The following is a 26,749-nucleotide window of genomic DNA, read 5'->3' on the forward strand; positions in this document are numbered from 1 at the left end:
TTCAGCATTAAGAGTGATTTTTATACAGCATTATTTTTAGCATTTGTATTTATTTAAGTGCAGTGGACAAAAGAAAGAAATAGATTTTATTTAATACTAACAGTAGAAACTTATGTTTTAGCAACGGAAAATCGTATAGAACCCAATACTTTCTGAAGTAAGTTGCTAAGCAAACTTCTTCCCAACCGCCTGCTATTCTTTAGCTTAAACGATGACATTACTCGTTTTTGACTACCGTAGCGATAATAAATTAGATTTTTACTGTTATTATTAAATAAAACGTTGTAGGACACTTGTTTCAAAGCTTGTATCTTTCGAGCACTCTGTAAAATTAAAGATCGAGCGAATCTCGTGCCAGGAAATACAAGATTTTAAACTAATATCCTAAATATTAATAACTTCTGTAGAGACAATCTTTAGACAAAGACAAAAGTTTGGTTTTAAGTGGGTGCTTATATATTTGGCATGCACCATGGTTTTCTGTATTCTAATGGTGTCCTTCATTTTCCATTTCAACAGAAACTATAAAACTCGTCACGCACGTGCGCATTCGAACAGCTGCGGTCAATCCGGCACCAAATTAAAAAATTAATTTGTAAATATTTAGCATCGAAAAACCACTATTTTCACTTTAATCTAGCTTTTAGATATGCTTCTAGTCGAACTCAGTCAAAAAATTAATTTAATTATAATTTATTGAAGATTTTAATTTTTTAATATTAGAAAGTAATTAGCATAAATTACATGGTGTCGTGTCTCATCTTCGCTCCCGTTCAAGTTTATTGTCCTATACACGCTTGTTTGTTTTTACTTCTGCTGGGGTTTTATTTCAACCTTGACCATTTGGTTACACAAAGTGGGGAGATGGGCGTCATGTGATCACGTACCTGACTTTTTACAAGTTTCCTTACCTCGAAAGAAACTTATATTTTTTTTTGATTTTAATTATTATTAACATTTTTGATGGATTCTTATATCTTTGTATTATCTAAAGTTGCAAATATAAATGCGTAAAACTTTATTTAAAAAATTGTTTTTCTTATATTTTAAAATTCAAAAATAAATATCGGAAATGCTAAACTATAAGTACAGTGTGTTTTACATTATCATTGCGAACAGATACAGCCAATTATTTTATAAACGTATTTATTATTTTAATTTTTATAAATTATTTAATTTGATGCAACGTGATCAATTAATTACTGTGGCGCATTAACATGGGCGTAGCCAGGAAGGGGCATGGGTGGGCACCCCCCCAATTAATCTGGTGCCCCTTTCCAGAAAATTACAGCCCGGCCCCCACGCAGTTAACTTTGTGCCCCTCCCCAGAAAATTACAGCCTCTACTAGGCCTCATAACAAACTCTGGCTACACCAATGCGCGTCAATTAATATGAAAGCTAGACTCGATTCAATTACTTTTTCATTTCAGACATTAATTATAGTGTTATTTTAATGTAATTTTATACATAATGTATGTTTATTATAATTAATAAATCTATATAGGAATAATATCTGTGTCTAATAAAACAAAGCGATTATAAAAATAAAAAGTGTGCATTCCATCTCAATCTTTTGTAAGCGAAATTTTATGATTTTAATTTTTAAAAAATGAGATTTTTATTTATAATTTCTGTAATTTGATCTATAAGAGCAAAAAACTAAACTTATCAAATATCAACTCTCTGTAAATAATTTCATCATTTACTTATTAACGTCAGATTTGTTAAATTTCATGGGATTGTATTATTTTTCAACTTCAGGGTAGTAGAAAGCTTTGTATATTTTCTCCCATAAAAGTAATAGACTCTGCCGGTTCCCCACTGTGAAGGACAACAAACTGCTAAATGTTTAATTACATTGTTTTCATAAACTCTCTTCTCTGTCAGTTGTGGGTCGAATGACTAACAAATTGTTTTATTGTATTCAGGGGAATAGATTTGTGAGACTAGTATTACCAGTAATGAATTCTGTAATTTTATTTTTAATCATTTAAAAAATATTGATAAAATTACCAAATAAATGATTGGGTCACAATTACTAGTGGTATTGCTATATAACAGACATGGGCAAATGCGACTCCGAGAGCCACATGCGGTCTCGGAGTCGCATTTTTGAGTTTTATGTGGCTCTTGCTGAAAGTGTTAATTTTTGTCTTTTATTATTATTTTTACAGTTTTATTTCCACAATTTTGTGAAAATATGTTTATTAAAAAAATTCAATACTTGTTTTATATTATATAATAAAATCAAGGTACAGAACTGCAGTACAGAGTAAAAAAGTACAGAACTGCGGCTCCCATGCATTTTGCAAAACCTACATTTCGGCTCCCACTGAACTTTTGCTTGCCCACCCCTGCTATATAATGAACATGCAACCCACTGATTCTGCCAGAAGTTGTTTTTTTTATTCTTTAATTACATTTTTTTATGAAGAAATCAAAAAATGTACGTTGAAATAAATGGCATTTGAAATTTGGCATGTTATATGGAAACACATTCTAGTAGTTATGTTACTATTCCATTTGCTTTGCTGTGTAATTGTGGGAATTCTGTATGGGGCACATGAAAACTTAATGCGGGCCTGTTTTGGCTTAATGCAGTCTTACTGGTCACTTTTCTGGAGTATAAACTCAGCCTAACTATTTTCATATTTAATCTTATCAGTCCATTTAATAATCAATCTAATATCATACGCAATGTTATTGATACAAAATATGTGTGCGTTTGTGTGTTTTTTTAATAATGCCTGTTTTCGTTCATTTTAACACTATTAACTTTTTTAGCTTTTTTTCAGTGTGAACTCTCTTTTCTCACTTTTTTTTATTGCCATGACTGCTTTAAGCCCTGAACTCTGGACTGGAGCTTGTCGATCATACTTTTGTCCACCTCATCATATTAGGCTAATTTAACAAAATCCAGTAAATGCTGTTTGTAAGTGTCGCATTTCATAAGGATCAGGGATTTGGTTTTGTTGGCCCTGACTAGGGTGACAGCGTTCTGTTGCATCCAACAACAAGTGCGACATGGTTTTCCCCTCAGTTGCACAACTTCAGAAGGTTCTTTAGTTTTCTTAATTTTGAGGGTTGTCATCCACCTGTAGTATTCCTTTTGCCTGTCAGATAAGCCTTGCAGTAGGATCTCCAAGTCTGGGATGAGATTCCATGTTTCTACCTTAGCAGGGGGCAGTGCGAACGCTGGCCCTTACGTCAACACATCGACAACATAATCTGGTAGCTTAATGTTATCCCAGACCACAAATGGTTTGGAACACTTGGGAACTTGATAATGGCTCTTGTACCTCTGACCCTGACATCACGGCGGCCTTTAACCAGGCAAAGCTCATTTGCACTACATCACACACGGAACACCTAAAATGGCTAGAGGCCATTCACGTATATAAATCGACCCTCAACGACACATGCATCAATTATAAAGATGAGTTAGTTTGTCTGTATCCTGGCAGGCATTGATAGACTCCAAACTTTAAGTGTTAAGATCCCTTACAAATACAGATGTGCAGCTCATGTTACAGATTTGAATGTTTCTCAAATTTCGTTTACCGATTGCTCCGTCCCATCAGAAACTCTGTTCTACACTTGAGGAAGAACTCACAGCAGTTCAAAAACGTTTGTGGTGAACTTTTTCTTTTGTTTTTTTCATCACACTGGATATAGGTTCTCAGAGTACATTATTTACCACAATCTGGTGTTTTGTGTTGTTGTTTTACTTTATTAAATTTTTGCACATTCAAGTTTTCTTGTAGTCTTATTTTCACATCTATTTATAATGGGAACTGTGTTAAAACTGAACTCCATGGTTCTTCTAAATGTTTACACAGTTGACTGATAAAATATTTATTTCCATCCTTGGGTCTTTTATAGGTCGCCAGCGTGTAATAGCCCGAGGAGGACAATTAGAAATTGCTGGAGTTGTTGTTGGAAGCTGGGGTGCTAACTATGGGCAAATGCCTCGCAATCGCAACCTCAGCCTCCCACCACAAGTGACTTCTGTTGGTGGATTACGCAGGTATGAAAATTTAGTAATAAAATCTTATTGTTTATAGAATTTATTAATTCTTAATATAAGTAGACAAAAATAATTACACTTATGTAGTGATATTAAATGAGAGTAAAATTGACTCTATTATTTATGAACTTTGTTGGGATCAATATAAAGTACAGTGGGTGATCGGTTAATGAACACTTTCGCGAAAGATTTTTATGTTCAGATAACAAACACCATATAGAACAAACACAAGAAGAAGCAATGTAAAATAATGGATACCAATTGGTCTTCCCTTATCTTCAGGCAAGTCATTTTTTAACAATTTGTTTTGCTCATTATGCAAGGTGCTCGTTAAGCGAGGTTTCACTGTATCAGATACTTGGCAATATTTGTCAACCAATTTAGCCATTTTCTTTTCCAGCATTACCTCAACTTCTCTTTTATGTTTTGTTCTTCCAAGTAGATGAGTCTTATTTTTTCTTCAGTGGTAATATCTTCTTTTCCAGCCTATCTTGTTTCAGAGATTGCTAAGATTGAGATCTTCAGACTTTTCATTTCATGTATTACATTTCCCATCTTTCCTGTTTGGTATAAAGATCTAACATTCCAGGTACCTATGTTAATGCATTTCTTAAGATTTGCATAGCTGTGTGGAATTTTTGTATCTACTCCAAGAGTTTCTAATGACTTTGATCCTATAGCGTCATTTGAAACATTTCTCTCGTTTGATCTGTATACTTCCTGTAATTCCAGTGCAGGTCTGCTGCACCTCTCCCTGGTAGCCAACTGTGCAGGGGTCCTACCCATTCCTCTGCTAAACAGATTATTTCTGAATCTTCTGTTTATCAAATCTTGGCGAGATACAGATGGATGGTGGTTTCCCATTGCCTCCTAAATTAATTATTAAAATATTTAATTATAATTATTAAATTCCTTTAGTGCACAAATTACTTAGCATTTAATTAATAATAGTAGTAGGAATATATCCCAATATAATTCAGTAATCAATTGGCTTTAATATATTTATATCATTTATTTATTCTATTTTTATCTTCTATTTTATTATATTATATTTTAATTTTAAAAATGATTTGGTGGTGTTATGTTCTCTGTTCTGTGTTGTTCCTATTGTATTTTAAATCGTTCAATTTAAAGTTTGTAGCCTAAGGATGGTGTTTAAAAATGACCAAAAATGTTACTTGTTAATGGTATTTTTTGTTGCTGTTAAAAGATTGTGAGCAAGTTAGTATCTACCAAAGCAATTACTTTATGTTGTACCTTTTATTAACACAATGATCATATTGCAGAATGTAAGGACAAACCATAATTGCCATTGTAAATGTTTTTAAAATATTATTTTGAAATGTGAACAAATAAACATTAATTTTTTGTATTAATGTTACTGTATTTCCATGTATCCAGCACTTTGTACAGAGTCTCTCTCTTCAGCATCTCTGGTTTTATTTATGATAAAAAAAGAAACAAGCTAGATCCTGAACAATTTCAAATTCTCGTTTTCTTAAATAAAACTGGTTGAGAATGAGAACAATTATTTGTTAATGTATTGTTAGCTGAGGCGAGTGTACCTAAAAACGGACTACTTTAAAACTGAAAGTCAAAATTAAAAGTTTGAGGTTTTATTTCTTAAAATTTACTAAATTGTTTTTCTTTTTTTGTTTCAGTTTATTAATTTATCAATGTATTGAAATAAATAAAATGAGTTAAATAATAAATGTTATTTAGTTAATAATTTATTTAAGTTATATAAGAAAATTAAGTTTAACAACTTGTTGTAAGTACTTGGGGTATTCAAGATCTGGTTAATATTCAAATTTCAGAAAGGGTAATATTTGTCCATCTCTACTTTATTTACATGATATTAATACATTGTATTAGTCAAAGTCATATACAAGAATAGCAAGAAAGTATGAAAGATGAGTAATCAGTTTGAATGGCCTATGATGATGAGCCTAGAAGTCTTTAATATCATGCAACATCTAGTGGCAAGTTTTTCAGATTTAGATGGAACAGGAGTTTGAACTAGACGAAAGCTTGTTTTTGACTTGGCAACAGTGGTGTTAGTAATACCCAAGAGTCAAATAATGTCGGTTGGATTACTGTACCCGTCAAATGGTGAACAGCCAAATTATCATGCTGTAAAATCATTTGAGAAATGTTTTCTTCTCAACAACAGTTGAATGTTTTGAAATAGGATATCACTTTTCCTTAAAAAATGACAATCGTTTTCAAAATGGCTTTTTCATTTGTTTGAAATATCAATTTTACAGGAATAGTTTATTAAAGTTGATATTAAAAATAAAGTATTTGAATTATTTTATTAAAAATTTGTTTTGTTTATAATTTTAACCTAATATTAAATTTTGATTTAATTATTAACTAGATTGTTAATGAAATTGTCATTTGTGTTGTTATGGAACAATGAGAAAAAATTGAAGGTTAAAACTTTCTAATGTACAATTTTTCTATTATAGGTTTGGAACTGGTCAGCCCAGTGGTTTAGGACACGGTTATATTCCTCGTCGTCCTCCATTGACAAGAATTCGGAGACCGGGTCCAATGTTTACACAAGTAATAATTATTTAAGTTTTCATTTATTCATTGTTATAATTATTGAACACAATAATAAAAATATTTTTAAATATTAATACTTAAGAATTAAACTTAATATTTTACTACAACTGTAATTATACTTCAACTGAGGGACAAAAGTTCTGCACTTGTGTGGTTAACACTTGTAGCTGACAGAGGTGGAAGACCAGGTGCACTCAGTGGTATTACCTGGCTTGAAAATAAAGAAAAGAAGGTAGAGGTGAAGGCAAAGGCGAAAATACAGAGAATAGGACAGGCAAAAAGAGGAGGCTCAGGGCGTCTTCACCAGATTTATTAAATCAAAATAAAGATACAAAGAATACAGAGAAATAATAAACAATACAATAGTAATAATGAAAATGTACCAAATGCATGCCCACTACCCCTTTGTGGAAACAACATAGTTAATATTTACATTATATACAGTGGTGATCAATTATTGAAGTAAGTTCATACTACACAAATGCATTCACTGTTGTGATGATCGATAGTCAGACTCCAACACCAGTTGAAGCAAGGAAGTCCATGAGACTTTTAAAAAGTTTTTGGTCTGTGACAAAGTTGTCCATTTCACATGGCCAGTTGAGTCCTTGGGTGAGTACAGTCCTAAGAAGTGTTTCTTGTTGATGTGTGACGTTATCACATTCAAATATATAATGATGAACGTTTTGTATTGAGGTGTTATTACAGCTGCATAAGAGAGTGTCTCTGTGTCCAAAACAGTGAAGATAGGCCTCAAAATTGCAATGCCTGGTAAGAATTTGTGGATTTATATATGTGATGGAAAGATGCTTCAGGTTAAGCCTTGTCTCCATGTTGGGGATGAAGGAGAATGCTATCCTTCCAATGTTACCATTTTCCCATTCTCTCTGCCAAAGGCTGATAGCAGTAGCATTAACAGTGTTCTTGATACTGGTGTAGGGAATGTTGCTGAATTTAGGAGGGGAGGAGGAGGTTGCACTTAACTTTGCTTGTTTATCAGCTGCCTCATTGCCAGCTAAGCCTGCATGCCCTTTAACCTATGTTAACACAATTGAATTACTGTTGTTTTGGATTTCATGAAACACAATATGAGAAAAGTAACATGTTGGAGTTTTGAGCTTTTGGATAGCAGTTCGGCTATCACTGCAAATCCTTACAATTTGGTTCTCAATCCCCATGTTGCTAAGATGATTAACAGCTTTAAAGATGGCATACAGTTCTGCTTGAGAGACTGTTCACAAACTTTTGAGCCTGTATCCGGCACTGTAGATTGGAGTTGTTGACTTATTTTTCATTATAACATATGCTGCTCCTACCTTATCATTTTATTTGAGCCGTCGGTGAAAATTGTGTAAGTAGCTGAGACTTTATCTTCTAGAGATTTAATAGAGATGGATGAGTATTTTGCTGGATGAATGTTTAAGATTTCCTGATGCAGTGGGCATTCTGCAACTACCCTGTTGAGACTAAATAAAATTGTTTTCTGCAGGGCTCCTGCCCTGCACAAAACAATTTTATTTAGTCTCAGTAAAGTTGATTAGACTTTTTTACATGACAACAAATTTACAATAAAATCATTAATAAAACAGGGAAAGACATTTCTTTTAAAAGACTACAAAATTTTATTATGAAAGTATTTATTTTTACAGTGCAATACATAAAAGCAAAAAAATATATATATCATGGACAAAATATGCTTGATGAAAAAATCCATACAAAAGTCCTGCAACTTCAATTTTAGTATTGTGTGGGTCCACCTTTGGCCTTTAACTGCATAAACTCTGAAATTTTTTTCCCTTCTATACCTGGAAATGAAATTGCTTTTACCTTCAGGCTACAAGGGGTATTTGTATATCAAAACCAGTCAACTATTCCTTGGTTAATTTCATCTTGAGTGAATTAAGGCAATTTTAGTTGATTTTTTTTGTGGCATGGAATAAATTAACTTTTATATTCTTGTACAGTGATTTCTTTCCATACTAGATGCGTTTTCCTCTAAATCTTTCAATGTTAAAATATATATATATTTTTTTGGTCCAGTTGTTTCTTCATTTTATTCCATATTTTTCTATGGGATGAAGGTATAATGAATTGCCAGATCAATCTAATAACTCTGTTTCTATGTTCTCAAAATAAGATTTCATTTTTTGGGTAGTATGAGCAGGTGCAGCATTCTGTTGATAGATGTATTTTCCATCAGCCAAATAATATTTAGCTATTGGTATAAGATTTCATTTAGTATATTAATGTAAACTCAAAAATCAATGTTTTGTTTCACAATTTGTAAGCTCTCCAGTCTTTAAGCAGTGAAAGTTCCACATATCATAATCCCTGGGGAAAATTTTAGTCTTTGAAATGTAGTTAGGATGATATTCTTCAAATAAGTTTTAAAATATCTTTCACTCTTTTTTTCTAGCAAATTCTTTAATTAAATAAGAGAACTAACACTTTAGGCTATTTTAAATGGCTTCTTCAGGTTATACATGTTAGAATATCAGTTAAAACATATTCGAAATTTGCTCTTGTTCTTATGACCTCAATCTTTTTACAAAAAAGACAAATTGTAAAGTCACATGACATTCTTATAAGAATGAGAAGATGGATAAATTAGCCCACTTTCTTTATGGGGATAATTATCTAGGAGTGATTGCCAAGCTGTAGTCGGCATCCTTGCTATTAATGTAATTTCCCTTAAGGGATTTCGCAAAGATTTCTAGTGTTCTTAGTTTGTTATTGTCAAGTATTGGTATTATAATCTTAGCTTCTTCCAATTTGGCTGTTATATCTGCCTTGCTTGCATATTGGGCTAGGATGGTATTAAACTTAATATTATGCATATTGTAGTATGCTCTGCTATCCTTTTTGTTAACGATCTATTTGTTGAGTCTATGTATATTAACTTCCTGTTGATATTAAATCTATTGTCATCTAGCAGTACCAGGTATACCCCAGGTTTTCTGGCTTCATTGCATTTTTCTTTGGTATTGGTAAGAAGTTTATATATCAAAGGGTTACGTTTGTATGCTGCTTTGACCTTTTTGACTATAATTTTATAAGTTTGCTCATTCTAGAGTCAAAATCAACCACTATGTGTTTTCTTTGATGTTTTAGAAATCTTGCATTTACTGCTCCTGTTTCTACATTGTCCTGTATCTTGCAAGCTAGCCTTTCTATTAACTTACTACTGTAACTGTGGGCTCTGGCAATGTGTTTAATGCATTGTATTTCTTTTAGTGTGTTCTTGACGTTAGAGCAATGGGTAAAAGCTCTTTGAATCAGAACCCTGTACACTGCTATTTTATAAATATATGGGTCATTAGATGTTGAGGGAATAAAGAAAGATTGTAGGTTAGGCTTATGGTAACTACACAACCATTTCTCAACTGTATTTGGAGGTCAAGGAAATGGGCCGTCCTATCACTTTTTCTTTATTTAACATTAACATAAGCCCAAACGGGTTGCCATTGAAAGCCTGCAATATTCTATTTATATCTGGCTTAGATCTCCAGATAATAAGAACATCATCGATGTAATGAGTGTATAATATAATTTCTTAACTGAAGTTTTCTAAGACCTGACTTTCTAACTTTCTAACTATTAATTCACAGAGGTCTCTAGATAGAGGGTTACCCATTGAAACCCCTCTTTTTTTGAAGATTGTTTGCTTGTTGAAAGTAAAAAATGATGAGTAGCACATTAAATGGGCTAGCTCTAAAACATGTTTGTGGATGGCAGTGTCTGAAATAGGAAATCTCTTAGGGCACAAAAGCACAGTTCCAATTTAATGGAAGGATACATCACTTCAAAATCAAAAACTGTAATATACAGTAGGCCCCCCTATAACACTGTAGATACTTTCCATGTTATATGAATTCCGTGTTGTACAAGTCACATGATGATTAAATACATGAGCCAATCACAGCCCAACATGTGTGCAGTTTAGAGACTACAGCTGTTTGAAAGGTTTTCTTCCATAAAATTAACCAATTCTAGACTAATTTGACTCAACATTTCCAAAACACATATAACTTTTTGGGAATAATCCATATAAACTATGCTATAAACAAAAAATTGTAGGATTACTTACCGAGTGTGCACCGTTCGACGACACCATTGCTTAAGCTTGTTTTCATTGCGGAGCAGCTCATCGAATGGTGGGCGCATGTTTCCTGATAAGTTATTTTTCTGCAAAAAATTCGCTGAACTTTGGAGACATCATTAACATAAATATGATTTTTATGGCAGTTAAATAATAAGTGTTTTTTAGTAGGTCCACTGCTCGTTTAAACTCAATGGTTTGTGCAATGTCCACTATTGGTCCAGATTCAACCAATCCTGTTGCGACATGAGTCGGTGATGACGTTTCACCTTGTTATACAAGTCTTTTTTAGCATGTTATATGAACACGATTGCAATTTTTTTGCTGTGTTATATGAACCCATGTTATAGGGGGATCTACTGTACTCGTGATCTGTTAAAGCAATATCTTCCAATTTAACGATGAGTTCAAGAGTGTTTAAAATGGTGTAGTCATATTCTTTTATATGGTCTCTTAGGTGCTCATGCAAACCCTTTTCAACGGCTAGAGTTGGGGATCTCGATTTATCCACAATGGGCCATATTTGTTTGCCTGGTTTATGGATTTTTGCATAGCCAAATAGCCTCAGTATATCAGGTGATTGCATTGTGGCATTCCCTAATCACAGATGTTTAGCTAGGGGTGCACTCATAAATCTTACAGTCTTATTGTGGAGTTTGTCTATATATTCTTCCTCTATCTTCTGGCATCCTGGAATTTGCTAAAAAAAAGAGTGAAAGATGTTTTAAAACGTATCTACAGAAGTTCTAGCTTTCTGAGCATACCAATCTTTATATTTTCTACATCACTTTATTATCTTTTGTTTTGTTGCATTTGGAAGCAGTGGTTTTTTTCTTGCTTGCTTAAATTCATAGCCCATTTTTGTTTAGTCTCCACTTTGTTGTTTTTTTAGAAATAGTTTTTTAGTTATTTTATTCCACTTGTTAGTTAACATTTTAGTTAACAAATTTTTTCCTATAACTTTTTATAAAACTTCTGAGAACTTTATATTCTGTCCTTCTAGTACTGTACATGGACTTCTTGAACTTGGTTGCACATCTGTTTTTTCAATTTCTTTGTATTTTTTAATGATTATTTTTTTAGTAGATTTCTGACAATTAGCTAGCTTATTTTAGGGTTGCAAACACCTTCTCAAAGCTTTCAAATAATTAACTTTTCACATCTTTTTCCAATTGATTTACAATTAGAAGCCATAGCTATATTTAAATGAATTTAACATGTTTGCAGTGTTATGATACACCTATGACTTGTACAGAGGGATTTAGCTAAGGCTCTTCTGAGATTTCTTAGTTTTTTCATGGGGCACAGCAATTATTTTAGTAACTAATAGACCTGCATGCATTATATTCACTTTACCAATATTATATCATCAGATAGAGTCAAAAACATTATATTATTAATATAAGACATGGGTAACTTATTCAGCCCTATTGTAATAAAGGTGGATTCTGAGGTGGTGTGGTTGTTCATATCGAGAGATTTGTAAGTCTGTGAATAAAACAAATAAACGTTACAAATAGGAACACAAAAACAAATAAGTGTACTATTAAATATTCCTTTAATACTCTCAGAACATGGTCCTTTTTGTTACAGAGATCCCAACTTGACAGATTTTCACCCTAGTAACCACACACGAAAAGGGGGATTGCCTCTTATTCTCATACAAGTATAATATACACGCGCATAACACAAAACCTTGATACCCGACTTAAAACCTAATCTTATGACTACCTTACAACTAATATAACAGGGAAACAGATAGACTTAGGAAAGTATAGAAAGTGTAGAGAAACAGATAGAAAATATTCGGGTCTACATTAATTGATTGATATCCTCAGGAGTTTACCCTCTCATAATTGTGACCTGTTATTCTTCTTTACTGATTCGGCAGTTTGTTCTAGAAGTTCTCTGATTCTCTCAGTGTTCTCTAGTCCTTCGTATCTCTTATTCTCTGGCCTTGACAGTCCTTTTTCTTCTACCTGCAACCTCTCTCCATTCTCTTTCTTCCGAGTCTGGATCACTGCCTTGTACGTCTGTTCCTTTCAAGGTCTAGCCAAAAAGTGTCCACCTCATGTTTTTCTTTTTGCCTCCGGCTCTTCTCTCCTTTGTTTATTTCATCAAATTCGGAGAAGCCCTAATACCCTATGCCTTTGTTTCACCCTTGGTTCTGAGAAGGGGTAATCCTCCCCCTCAAGTGATAACAGTCGATATAGATAGTTCTCAAAGACAATAGAAAGGAAATAGAAAAATAGAAATGAAATAAAGGAATTATGAAATATATATAAACTATAATATGGCTGATGGCCACAATGATACAAGTCATCTGTGTCTTGTGACCTGAACATATGGTGGTGATATTGGTGCAATACATTGATTCTATAATGATCATATTCTAGAACATTTGATGCATGTGGTTCGTGAAGAGTTTGCTACTTTTTTTCAACATTATATACTGTGTATCAAAATAACTAACCTGTTGTTTATTTTGATCTGAATATGATTTTGGCGAATTTTTTTTATGTTTGGTAAATGATTTTTATCATAATATGTATTATTTAATAGAATTAGAATGTCCTGCTGACAAAACATTTTGTCAGAAAACCAAATCAGTCAGTATGTGAGTGTTTTGAAAAGTGATGAATTCAGGAGCTGCAGATATGCTGATCAGTATTTAGTAGGCAAGACATTGACATCAAAATCTCATATGAAAAAATGGTGCTTTTTAACCAATTAAGAACTGTTGAAGTTCTTGGCTATCATGATTTATCTGGATCTGTTTCTCTTGCCAAATGTCAGATTTTATTGATTCAAAGATTCCTTGTATGAAAATCACCTTATAAAACTGATCATGCCTCGAGATTGATTTGAACTCTTGCTACAATTTTATTTTTCTGATAATAGTTCATTTGATCATAATGACCACCTGTACAAAGTTAGAGAGATACTAACCAAATTATCTGAAAATTCAAGAATACTATTACTCCAGAGGCACAGATTGTCATTGACAAAACAATGATTCCTTGGTACAGTCACTTGCTATTTCACCAGTACATTCCTGGAAAATCACAATGGGGTCAAAGTTTATAAGTTGTGTACACCTAATAGGTACACTTATTCTAGCCAGATCTACATAGGTAAACAGATGTTCAATTTTGGAATTTCACACAGACGCACGGTCTTGATGGAAATTTGTAGTGGTCTGGAATGTGGGTAGATCTTTTTACACTGCAACTTCTACATGAGCACAGATTTAGCTTGAGAATTGGTGGCCAAATATACAAGACTGTTTTGACCCATAGAAAAAATAGGCAAGTTGCACCAAAAGATTTGGTAAAACAACAACTGAAAAAAAAAAGGTGAAGTTTGTGGGCTAGAAGATAATCAAGGAATCCAGGTAATAAAATGGGTTGACAAAAGACTTGCTCTTATGATTTCAACTGTGGAAACACACACTAGTGTATTTGTTGACATTGGGAAGAAGTCCAAGAAAACCCAAGAGCATGTGCTGAAACCACAATGTGTTGTTGGCTACAGTTTTGTCAAAAAAGGACTAGTAGGATGCCATTTGATACAAAAATCAAATGGCATCCTACTACACCTCAATCTAAAGAGGCATCAAGTGGTGCAAAAAGTTAATGGTGGCTTATTTATTGGGCACTGCCATGGTCAATGCTCATTGTATCCATTCCCAGTACCATAATCTAGGACAGACACTTAACAGTGATAAATTTCTGCAAAATGGTCGCAAAAAACTACTAGGGGACACTTAAGATTACTCTATTGACTCCTCCTAGCAATGGTGAGCATAGAATTCAGACCCTGCAGAAAAGAGAAGGTTCCACATAGAAAGTGTGTTGCCATTACCAAGGTTCTATGCAGATGTATGGAAAAATGCTAACAGCAGAAAGGCAGACAATGCTACAAAACAAGTGACTACATTTTGTGTCAACTATCCTGGGCAGCCAACTCTTTACCTAACTTGTTTTGATAGAAAACATAAGTTTGCATGGGATCCAGACTTATCAGAGGTAATCAGAGGTAAATCATTTAAATGAATGAAACCATTTGATGTTGGGGATAAATTGTTGAGTTATGTTGTTAACATTGTTCTATGTGTCTTGCCGATCATCCAAAAAATAGATCTGCTAGTAGACTTAGTGAATTTATTGTGAGGGATCAGGATGTTGTAATCCGGTGCTGCAATCTTGGCCAAAGTATCTGCCCATTCGTTACCAAGAGTATCAATGTGTACGCATATCCAAGATATATAATATGTGTTATTTGGTTTGAATATAATTTTGCAGATATCAGTTGCAATTGGATGCAACCTTGCACTGCTAATTAGGGTAATTGCAGATGAACTATCTGTTATAGTGGATATGGTTAAATTTTACAGACAGCCAAATAATCTTTATTAGAGCCCAACACAACTAGGCACAGTCAGGAATGCTGTACAAGATATACATTGAGGATCCATAAAAGCAGATAACATATATAAAAAGTAATAAAATATAAAAATAGACACAAAAAAAAAATTAAAAAAAGCAAAATAATAAACAAGATCACATATTTACAAGACAAGGAAGATGCTGCAACAACCAAAACATTGATGCATTGACGGTGGTACAAACACAATACATTTAGGTGATACTAGTTCTAGCAAAGTAGACTCTGATCAGTTCTTGAAGAAAATGAAAGTTGTTTCTTTCAGACACTAAAAGTTCCAACTTGTAATACCAATCGGCCCCACTATCAACAATCAGCTGGTAAAGTGATGACAGGTGTCCTCAAGCATAGACAGTAAATGAGGTGGTGGTACACTCCATCATGAATACCGCAGACAGGATAAGAGTCCATGTTACTATTATGAAATCTGTGTAAGCAGGTGTTGAAATGCTTGTGCTCACTTAGGAATTGAGTAAGATAGTGATCTGGATGAATCCACTTCCATTTCAGACAATTGCTGACATTTGGGAGGAGTTGCCTAGTAATATTAGTCTCTAGCAAGGAATTCCAGTCATTTTGCCAGCATTCAACCATGCTGTTTTATAGCAACCGCTTAATACTGGAGGAGGGAAGCTGACGTTAGGCAAAGACACCCTCACAAATCTCTGTAGCAATGTGGGTCCTCTTGTTGCCCAAAGTGCTCTGAGGACATCTGATCCATTTGATATGGAAGGTGTTAGAAGATAGGGAGGTGGCAGAAAGGATGTCCCTAGCAATAGAGTGAGTGGTATCCTTATCCTATAGAATCTGCACAGTAGCGGCTCTATCTGTGCTGATGATGAGTTTCTCCTTATACGCATTGTTGCAATACTGTACAGCCATAAGGACAGCAAAGATTTCTGCCTGGAACACCAATTGAGACCCTTCTTATGTGTCTAAAACCACATATTTTAAAATCATAGATCACTCCACCACGATACTATTGGTAGTAAGGGTGCTGTCATCTTTCTTTCATCACTGTTCCTAAATGCCTACAAATAGCAGTGCAATCTCGTAGTAGTGGAGATGCAGAACAACTGCTATTAACAAATGCACTTCAGCTCACATGTGCCTCAGGCTATGGTAGGTAAATAATACATATAAAGCCATTTACTGAACCTATTAACATCACTATGTTATGCAATGATATAGCTACATATTCAGCACCCTGGAGCAAGTTAAATTGGTGCACCCCCTTGTTCCTCTGTAGAGAACTCACAAAATTTGTTTTAAACATTTAGTTTAAAAACATGTAGCTAATTATTTCAATTTAAAATTTTACTTAATAACAATTTATTTGAGATACCAGGCATTTCACTAATAAGATATTCAATTGAATAAATACAAATATAATAATAAAACAAAATATAATTCCTTAAGTATGGCGTACCTAATAATATTTACTACTTATTATATAAACTGTATTGACAAAATGTATGCAAGTTTAGTTTCATAATAAATATACAATAATACATTTTAAAAACTTCAAAATTGTTGTTTTCTTGCTTTTTTGTTTGCAAACCAATCAATCACTTTCTTCAGATCAAGTTGACAAGCTATCATTTTTTCAATTGATATAGTAGCCAAAGAGCTAAGATGGTGTTATGACATGCTGCTTCTTAAATAAGTTTTGATTAATTTTAGTTTTGAGAAACTTTGTTCTGCTGTCACTGTCATCACCAGTAAAGTTAAAAAAATGAGGCATGATGCAATAATGTCAGAGAAGCTACTTGTGGCTGTGGTGTGAATTAAAAGTACTTTGGCAACTTTGCATATAGAAGTAATTTCTTTTGCCTGAGTATAAAAACACATTTTAATTGAAGCAGTTGAGGTCCAAAACTAGGCAAAATGTCGAAGGGATATGTACAGCCCTATGTTAAAATAGAGTTTGAGTCACTCATGTCTTGTAATGCCCAGCAGTCACCTAAATGTTTTCTACTGCAGCTTTTAGCTGTTAAATTCTAATAAGTCCAATATGCAAATTACTTCTGCTAATACAAAAAAAATGATTATTTCTATATAAAGCATCACATTGTTATAAAATTATTTTATGAATTTAATCAAAGTCTTTGGGACTTTTCTCTCAGTTTTCACATGTCATAGGAGTTTTATCCATGATATATTTTTTACTTTTTTGTATTGCACTGTAAAAATAAATACTTTCATAATAAAATTTGTGGTCTTTTAAAAGAAAAAGAATGTCTCTTCCTTTTCTTATTAATAATTTTAATGTAAATTTGATTGTTGTCATATTAAAAAAATCTAAAGTTAATGAGCCTCATTAGGCTCAAAAAAGAATCAGTTGTTGCAGGACTTTTGTTCCTTGGTTTGTATTACCTTAATGGTGACGTAACAAATATGCAAAATAGGTTTCAGACAAATAAAACTGTTTAATATGTATACTTTTATTGTAACTTAAGAATTGATAAAATGTAATCTATAAAATTTATTTTTATAATTACATTATAATTTGCTTGTATTTTTGTAAAGTCAACACACTTTATATTGGCTAAAACATTATTCAGATATTATACAGCCCATCTTTAGATTTAAATATGTATGGTGATTCTAAATACGGTCAATACTTAATTGGGTTACATTGGGACTAATCCATTTTGGTCCAATTAAGTGGCTGCCCCAATTAAACAAACTAATAATAAATTCTAAAATAAAATATGTAATACGTAGGTAAATAAATAAGTAGTTGAAAATAATAATTAGGTACCTATTTTAATAAACTATTAGACAAAATACAGAAAATATTTGTACTATAAATTTACCAGACTCACAATGATAGATAACTGATTTACATCATGCTAGTGTTGCCAAATAATAGTAGTGATGTACACAAGGGTTGATCATTCAGTCAGGAACAGATCAAATGATTTTTCCTTTCTCTCTTTTTATTTAGAACACATTCTAACTAAAAAGGGAGAAAGTAAAGAGTTTGTCCAAAAGTCACCTTAAAAGGTCTTCCTTTGAGCACAGTTTCCTTTACTTGGAGATGGGCCACTTCGGGGAGGAGCGTTCATTGAATCAGACAGCTCCGGATGCTGGTCTCAATGATTGGATGGCTGCTGTCCGAGTCTAGATGTAATCATGCACACAATATCTTCCAAGGGAACTCTAGCTATCTTCCAACTTGGTTGAGAGACCTTGAAAAATTGTCCGGGGATCTTTTTTCCTTTGCTTTTAAGAGGATTATCCCATCCAATCCAAAGTAGGGTTAGTAGCTTGCATTCAGTCTGCCTCAGATTGGATCCTGGTGTGATATGTCCCACTATGTTGACTCCCTCCAGAAAAACTGAACTACCCGAGCTAAAAACAAAATTGCTTTGTCTCTGCCAACTGTTGGGCCTACATGATATTAGGGTACATAGTGTCGACATATTTTCAAAAGATCTTTAAAATATATCAAAAATTGCTAAATTCCTTTTATGTTCTGTCCCAATTAAGCATTTAAATTAGGTATTAATTTAGTTTGGTTTCTGTTTTTGAGATTTGGCCCAATAAAGCAGCTGCTCCAATTAAATGGAATCAACTGTATATGCAAAAAATTTTAGGAAATATGTTTACTGTGCAGCAGTAATGTCACAATATTTAATCCTTGTTATCCCATATATTTTAGTAAAATGTCAATAGGCAAGTCTTCAGTTTTAGTAGTAGTAGTAGTAGTAGTAGTTCAGTACTTTTTACAGGAATGACGTTTCTTAGATTTTCCAATTAAAATAATTTTTTTAATTTATGATTTTTCATAGCATGTAATGGTCACCCACTGATTTGAGGATTTATTCCCAGGAACAGACTTTCCTTTTTCAGATATGATTGTCTTCTTTGATAGACACTTCCACATCAAATGTGATTTGTCTGCATTATAAATTTGTTTGTGAACCAGGCTTTGTTGCTGCACATATTTTTGGAAATTGATGCAAAAAAACGTCAAATGTTTCCATGTTTGCACTGAGACATTTTTCTTCCACAATTAACTGTCTGATAGCATACTGCTGTTTAAACCTAGTTATGAAGCATTGACTTTGCCTTTTTAATTCCTGTAATTGATGAAACCACTGAAGAAGAGCTATATCCAGGTTCTTGTATGATGATGATGATGATTTCATACTCTTCCAGTTTGAGCAACCATCTACAGCATTACAATTTCTATTGCATTAATTTCTCTTTTTATATTACTTACAATTTGAACTCCTATACAGTATAGCATCAATTATCTGAAAAAATCCGGGTCTAGGGTTGTTTGGATAACCGATCATGTACGAAAAAATATATTAACCTATCCCATGTTGAAATTTTTCTTTGTTGCGTGTTGCTTTGCATTGAATTTTCATCACGGTTAAGCCTAACAAAAATTTAAAAAAAATAAAATCGTGGCTATTGTATCATTAAGAATTATTTTACACAAACAAAATAAATATATTTAAAAATATAAAAACAAAAAAACTATATTTCATTCCAATTCAGCACGACACACAGTTCTCAGAAAAACACCATTCGTGATGGAAAAAAAGCCTTGTTCAAATACTGACGCATCCTTAAGTACCACGGACACACCAGTGCTGCCAGCTAAAACACACACACCAACAAAAATAATATTGGAATAGCCCAAGACGTAGCCAAATATTGCATTTGCCGACTGAAACGCTTTCGGTTAACCGATGTTTTGGTTGATCAGTATTCAGATAATCAATGCTCTACTGTACAGTGGATGATCAGTTAACAAACATAATCTGTTCTAAGACTTTGTTTGCTATCTGAATTGTTCCTTAACCAATTATCGATTTACCATAGGTTTTTATGGGAATTTGATTAATTCATTCTGGAGACCCCCAAAAATAAACAAGTAAAACAGCAAAGCCATATTTGGAACAAGACTGTGTCTCAGAGACTCACTACTGAGCGGGATCACTTTGACGCTCAAGGCAGGTCTCGTTCTCATTCTCCAATCTTCTTTGGCATTGCTGGTTTTAAGTGCAATTGTTCAAACTTTGCCGGCCTCAGCCATGACCACGAGGTCATCCACGATGCATTTTTGGTGAAATTAACCTATCCAATTTCAAAATTTCTCTCTTTTGCATGTCACCCCAGGTTGAATTTTTATTGATGCCTAACAAAAATTTTCTGTTTTTGAAAAAAATCCTGTCTATTGTTAACAACTAGCGTTATCTACTTTCAAAAACATTCCAATGCTAAAACAAGATATCTCGGGTCAACCCATCAAGGTCAGCACGTGGCAACCTTGGAAATAACACGGGACAGGTAAATGAGTTTTTTCAAAGATTCATTTGTCAAAATTTGATTTAGCAACATTCTCATTTCCAACTTCCCAATGAGTAACACATGCACAAATCTTGCACTACTGCCTGTTTGTAGAGAGTGTTGCCAATTTGTATTTTATTTTGACTCGGTTCTCTGTCCCCTGAGTATTTACAAGTCTGATTTTTGTTATGCGCACATGATTTGGACACTTAATACTCTGTGCCAAAATTCAACTCCTGACATATACTCCTTCATACCTCTAAGCTGGAGTCTTGTCAAAAATATCTTATTATGTTTATTTATATGCAATAATAAAAATACATAAATTATATACACAGTCTTGCATTTGTATTAGTCATGTTTTTTCCATTTGTGGGGTTAAAGAATCTGTTTAATGTTGATTGCTTTTCTCTCTTCTTCAGGATTTTTCAGAATTAATTAATAGCATTGTCATTGTAGAGATCCCTGAGCCTATTAACCTCAACCTGGTTTGGATGCCATTCTAAGATTGTGTTCTGACATCTTTCCACTTCTTTAAAAGATGTTTAATAGCAGATATCGGCATTAATCCTTTTTTCTGAAACAAACATATCTCACCAAGTTTCTTGGTGTTCTTCATTCAAGAATTCTTGGCATTCTTCTGTTGTCAGATCAGTTTTAGGTTCCATTATGAGATCTTCAATGTTCTTTATTTCTCATGTAATTTTCTCCTTTAGCTGCTCAAGTCTTCTTGATTATACTGTATCTTTCTTAGATAAGATTGAACTGTGTTCAAGCCATACTGCCCAGCAATATCAGACATCTTCTGCCCACTCTCTACCTTTGCTATTATACTCTCACTTTTCGAAAATAAAAACTGACAAAAAACTTAACGAGTGCCTGCCCGACAGTTTCACGAATACTATAAAAGAATTGTTTCTGTCAGAAATATAAAAGGCTGGAATTACAAGGGAGAGTTTCAAAGTTCAGAGGAATACTATTCGATCAGTATATACTGGGTTGAGCGTCAATGTTGACGTCTCCTGTGCTCAGAAAAGTTTGAAATTGTTGCCTGAAGACAAGGGAAGACCAATTGTTATTCATTATTTAGGTTGCTTCTTCTCGTGTTTGTTCTGTGAGGTGTTCATTGTTCGAACATAAAAATCTTTCACAAAATTATTCGTTAATTGATCACTCACTATACTATAATTATTGGCTACATGAAACCTGGGAATCAGAGATGCCAGATGTTTTCAAAGAAAGTAATCCAGTCAATCTAAAAACGTAGCCTGTTAAAGTGAAAAGTAGCCTTATGCAGTAATAACTTAAAAGAAAACAAAATTACTCAAATTTTATAAGAAAAGTGTACTTACCTTTAAAAATTAAAAGTTTAATGCATTTAAAATATCATCTTCTATTTCACTCGCTTCTTTTTCATAAATTTTTGAGTCAAAATTTAGCATGGTATTGGCTGGATTAAAGTGAAAGCAGCATACATTTTCATTTTTGAAGAAACATTTTATCCTCAAAATTGATGCTAGAATATTCAAGCTCATTCTGTTTCTCAATTTGGTTTTGACTGAAGTCACCATAGAGAAAACTCTTTCAACTGTCACATTGCTAATTGGCAAGGAACATAAACACAATGCAAACTTTGATATTTCAGAAAATGTAGGATCTCCTACAGCATTTTTAATAGTTGAGACTTTGCACCGAAACTCTGATGTATCAGTTGGAACATTACCTGGAAAAATACTTGTCCAGTCTACTGTCAGTAGATGTTACCATTGACTATTTCTTCAATTTTGGATTGATCAGCCAGAGCTAGGGGGAGATCTGAAAATGGAGGACGAGTAGGACTTAAGCAAATACTAGGAGATAAAACCCTAATATTTTAAGTAATTCAATGTTTTTAGGTATGCGAGTAAGAATTTCTTTACAGGCTCTTTTTAAAAAGTTTAAACATCTTTCTTTAACTATAGATGCTTGTTCATAATAAATTTCATTTGATGTTACTTTATTTACCAAATGGTTTGAAAATTCATAGCCAAAATCAATCTTTTCATTTGACAGATAATGAGAATCATTTAAATCTATGTCAAGTTTAACAAATTCAGGAAACAAAACTCTTAGCATTGATAATGTAAAGCTGCATAATTCATGAAGTATTCTGAAATGATCTGCATTTCTCTTTGAAAGAACAAATTAATTTTTTTCAAATTCACTTAAGATAGGCCTCAAAAAGGTTAAATAAAGTCTATTGGTTTCATCAGTGTACATTTTACATAATTCCCTGGCATAATACCTATCAGAACTAGATGAAACCATCTGAAAATGTAATTTTAAAGCATCCCACTGATTGAGAATCCTTCCTACACATCTACTTCTAGCTTGCCAACGTGTCTCTGATAATGATATACATGATGGCAGGAGCCACTGAAAATGATAAATCTATATATTTCCATGTTTTTCTCATTTCAAAGAGCTGATCTACTAAACCAGTAATAGGTTTCTCTCATTAATAGTTAATATTAGAAGGCAACTCTTCAGATGTGTGTGAACAAGCTAAATGCAATGAATGACAAATACATTTAAGAATAAGGTCTGGATTATTTTATTTCATCAAAGTGTATAAAGATTTATTAACTTCACAAAGATCCATCTGTTGCGAGAGCAAAACAATTTTTAATGTCAATACCTATATCACTAAAAAATCTTTTTTACAATATCATGAAGTGCTTCAGCTGTTGTTGTTGTTACAGGAATTAATCCAAGAAAATCTGAAACAACTTTGTTTTCTTTTGCTATAGTATCTAATACAAAGACATAAAATGTTTTGCACAAGCAATATCTGTAGATTCATCTATAATAAGGGAAAATTTGCTATTATTTCTAATTGTATAATTTCATCAGATGGTAATTTTTTTGTAAATCGATTGAAGACACAGTCTGTCCAAATAAAATCTTTGGTAACCACCATTTATTAACTTCACGTGTTCCAGGATACAAACCTTTGACGACTGGACCTTCCTTTTTAGGCTGCTTGACAGTCAATTATTAATTATTTCTTCAACTTGGTCTGCAAATATAGCAGGAGCTATGACACTCTTAATAAGAGTCGTGCATTTTATTCTATGTAACTGCAAATCAATTGCTTTTGACAAGGATCGCGTTTCTTATTTAATCAGCTCACCTAAATGATCAACACTAGATACACTTGTATGACAAGCTACAAATGCTGCTAACTTTAATTCAAATTTATTTATTTTGTTTTTATGTGAAAAACATTTCTTTAGATCACTTTTTGAATGTAAATCTATTAATTTACTATTTTTCACATGTTTGGAGAATGAAGCATGTTTATTTAAATCACTAGCATGAGCTCCTAATTTTACATTACATACTTTACACAAGACCTTAATATTGTTTTCTATTACCTCTTTAATCCATTTGGAAAATTTAGACTCCTGTAGCCATGCTATTTGAAACTTTTTTGGATGCTGTTTTGGCCACTTACTCATATTCAATATATATATATATATAAAATTAAAAATCTCTTCACTCACAAGCCCACAACATATAACTGACAGTCTAACATAAGAAAACTGCAATTAAGCTTACCTAGGCTCGTAGACTGCTGTTCAATACATGTTTTAAACATGAAATTCAAGACTTAATTAATTTACCGACTTAATCAAGGATATCGACTTAATTAATTTACAATTCGATTCGGCTAGCTTTAATCTTAAGTAACTAAACAGTATTTATTATGGCCGGTTTCTAGTTACTTTTAGTGTGGCAAACGTTACCTTTCCCATTTTGACCTTTATAAAACAGGCAACGATGTGTGGTTTGCACGGTCACTAGCTAGAATGACTCCAAAGTCCAATTGGCAAGTGCGATAGCAACAAGTTTTTTGTTAGCTGCATGCACAATATACGCGAGGAAGACAATAAACTCAGTTATGTTATAACCTCATCTCATTCATTTTATCACGCGCAGTGAAGAAGGTAAAATAATAGCAGTAGAACCCCACTACATTAGCTCTCCTGACATAATTTAGTTACTTTTACAGCTATTAAAAAGATTTTATATTTCATTTACCAAAAAGTAGCATGAAGTAGCCTATAAAATGACAGAAGTATCCTGAAAAGTAGCAAGTAGCCCCAAATAAGAATTAGTAGCATTTTTATTGAAAAATAGCACAGCGGCGACTATTCGCCCAGGCTGGGATGCCAGATGGAGGAGTGGGTCTTCTGTGACCAGTAAAATTAGGTTAAATGATCAATATATCATTTTAAATAACAAGAGTTAACAATGCAGATTTCTATTTTAGTGCTAATATTTATATTCCAGATGTGAATTTTTATTGAGACATAAACATGCATAGGTACTTAAGAGTGTACTGTATTTAGAATCACCCTGTATAAATAAATTGATGGTAATTTTATTATAACAGATCTAAAATTTTTAAATGAAGAATAAAGTATAATAAATCACATTATCCACATTTTTTCCAGCAGCAAAACTTTAATAAACAAGCATCTTTCGCCACATTTAGAGGCGTGAATCGGGTTTCAATATTAATCAAATCAAACCTCTGTAATGAAATAAAAGTTTGGAACAACATTCTCATTCTACTGACGTCAGAAGCTTTGAAAATAGATATCTCTCAACCATACACTTACGTAAATAGAATTTTATAAATAACAAATCAATTGATTAAGTAAGTACACATTATAAAACAAATAAAAAATAATCTTATTATCACAACCCATCTCGATTATAAGCGCAGATGCCAAACGGTTAGGAGTTGAAAGTTGAAAGTTTGAAACACAGGGTACGTCATGAGAACGTACTATACTGTACACTAAAACACTAAGGGTGCGGTTACTTCTGAGCTAATTTTACCGTCAGCATGCTCAGCCTGTATACAGGTTCATTGGCGTATACTTTAGAGCAGTGTTTCTCAAACTTTTTGGTCCACGACCCCCCTTTTGCACTTAAAAATTTCAAAGGACCCCCGAAGAATGACTATGAGTAGGAAAACATCCCGGATGGAGGGGGTTAAGTACCCTCTCATGGTCGCTCCAGTGCTGCCAGCTAAAAACGCATACCGACTAAAATAATATTGGAGTAGCCCAAGACATAGCCAAATATTGCAGCGCCACAGCACTAGCGGGAATTTAAATTTGCCGACTGAAAAGCTTTCGGTTGATCGGTTTTCGGATACGACGCTCTACTGTATAGGCAGTCCTCTACTTACGAACATTCGACTTATGAACTTTCGAAGTTACGAACAAAGCCGACAGATGACGGGTTAAAGTGCATTTGGTTATGTTTTATGTATAGTCAAGTTTATTTTTGAAGTTTTACATTAAAACATTTACAGTACAGTACAGTACATACATATGTACAGTACATTTGTAGTTGTTTTAAATGAGTAATTTTAATAATGTACTGTACACGTGATTGATTTGAATTTATACTTTCCTTTAACAATCTTAATTCAACATTATTCAAGTAGCTTAAACATTACATAATTGTAAAAACAACGTTGTATTTGAGTTTTTGCGCCAAACATCGTCTTTTCGAGTTACGAACTTTTCGACTTGCGAGCGACCGCTACGAACGGATTAAGTTCGTAAGTAGAGGACTTACTGTATTTCTAACTCGACTTGCCTACAGACGCAATGCTGCTAGCGAAAACCGTTCCAAATGACAATGTTGTTCTATCATAGTTTAGGCTGAGAGTGGAACTCGGGGGATTCCCCAATAGCGCACAAATTTATGAATATTAGGCTCGTATTAAAATATTTATATTGTTTTTATTATTTATATGTGCAATTTATTTAAGTAAAAATTATTTTATATATTTTTTATTTTTATTGTTTCGAAACATGAATCCATAGTAAACTTATAAAATAGTTGAAAAAAAATTGATCTGGCATCAATTTTTCGCGACTCCCACTTTGAGAATCACTGCTTTAGAGCTATGTGATGTCATGTTTAGCGAAATTGGTAAGCTCGGAGAGCTAGCTAGTTCGTTGTCGAGCTTTGCGCTCATTCAATATGGCTGCTCCCATGAAAAAATTACTTTCTGTGCGATGTAACGAAAATGGAATTATTTTTGGCAGAAAGTATTTTTAGTGGCAAATTTCAATTATTTGTTGTATAAAATGTTTACAGTGATCTTTTTTTATTGTGTAAGGTCCAATAGCTTTAGATGACTTTTTTCATAAACAGATGTGAAAAAAATTAAGTTTGACTCATTGTTTATGATTAAAAATGAAGTTTACCTTATACGCGTTTGGAA

At 33.2% G+C, this 26,749-nt stretch overlaps 1 protein-coding gene across 2 annotated transcripts in view; it reads left to right on the forward strand.

Annotated features, from left to right (window-relative positions):
* LOC136975643 (constitutive coactivator of PPAR-gamma-like protein 1 homolog) overlaps positions 1-26,749 on the forward strand; it is a 166,405-nt gene that overhangs the window by 134,162 nt on the left and 5,494 nt on the right. For both annotated transcript variants that reach the window (XM_067270729.1, XM_067270730.1), the window contains exons 14-15: positions 3,884-4,028; positions 6,500-6,596. In XM_067270729.1, coding sequence (XP_067126830.1) covers positions 3,884-4,028; positions 6,500-6,596 — 242 coding nt within the window. The remainder of the gene's footprint in view (positions 1-3,883; positions 4,029-6,499; positions 6,597-26,749) is intronic.

This window comes from Centruroides vittatus, unplaced genomic scaffold (assembly GCF_030686945.1).
Source record: "Centruroides vittatus isolate TY-2023 unplaced genomic scaffold, ASM3068694v2 contig_377, whole genome shotgun sequence".
NCBI classification, from domain to species: Eukaryota; Metazoa; Arthropoda; class Arachnida; order Scorpiones; family Buthidae; genus Centruroides; species Centruroides vittatus.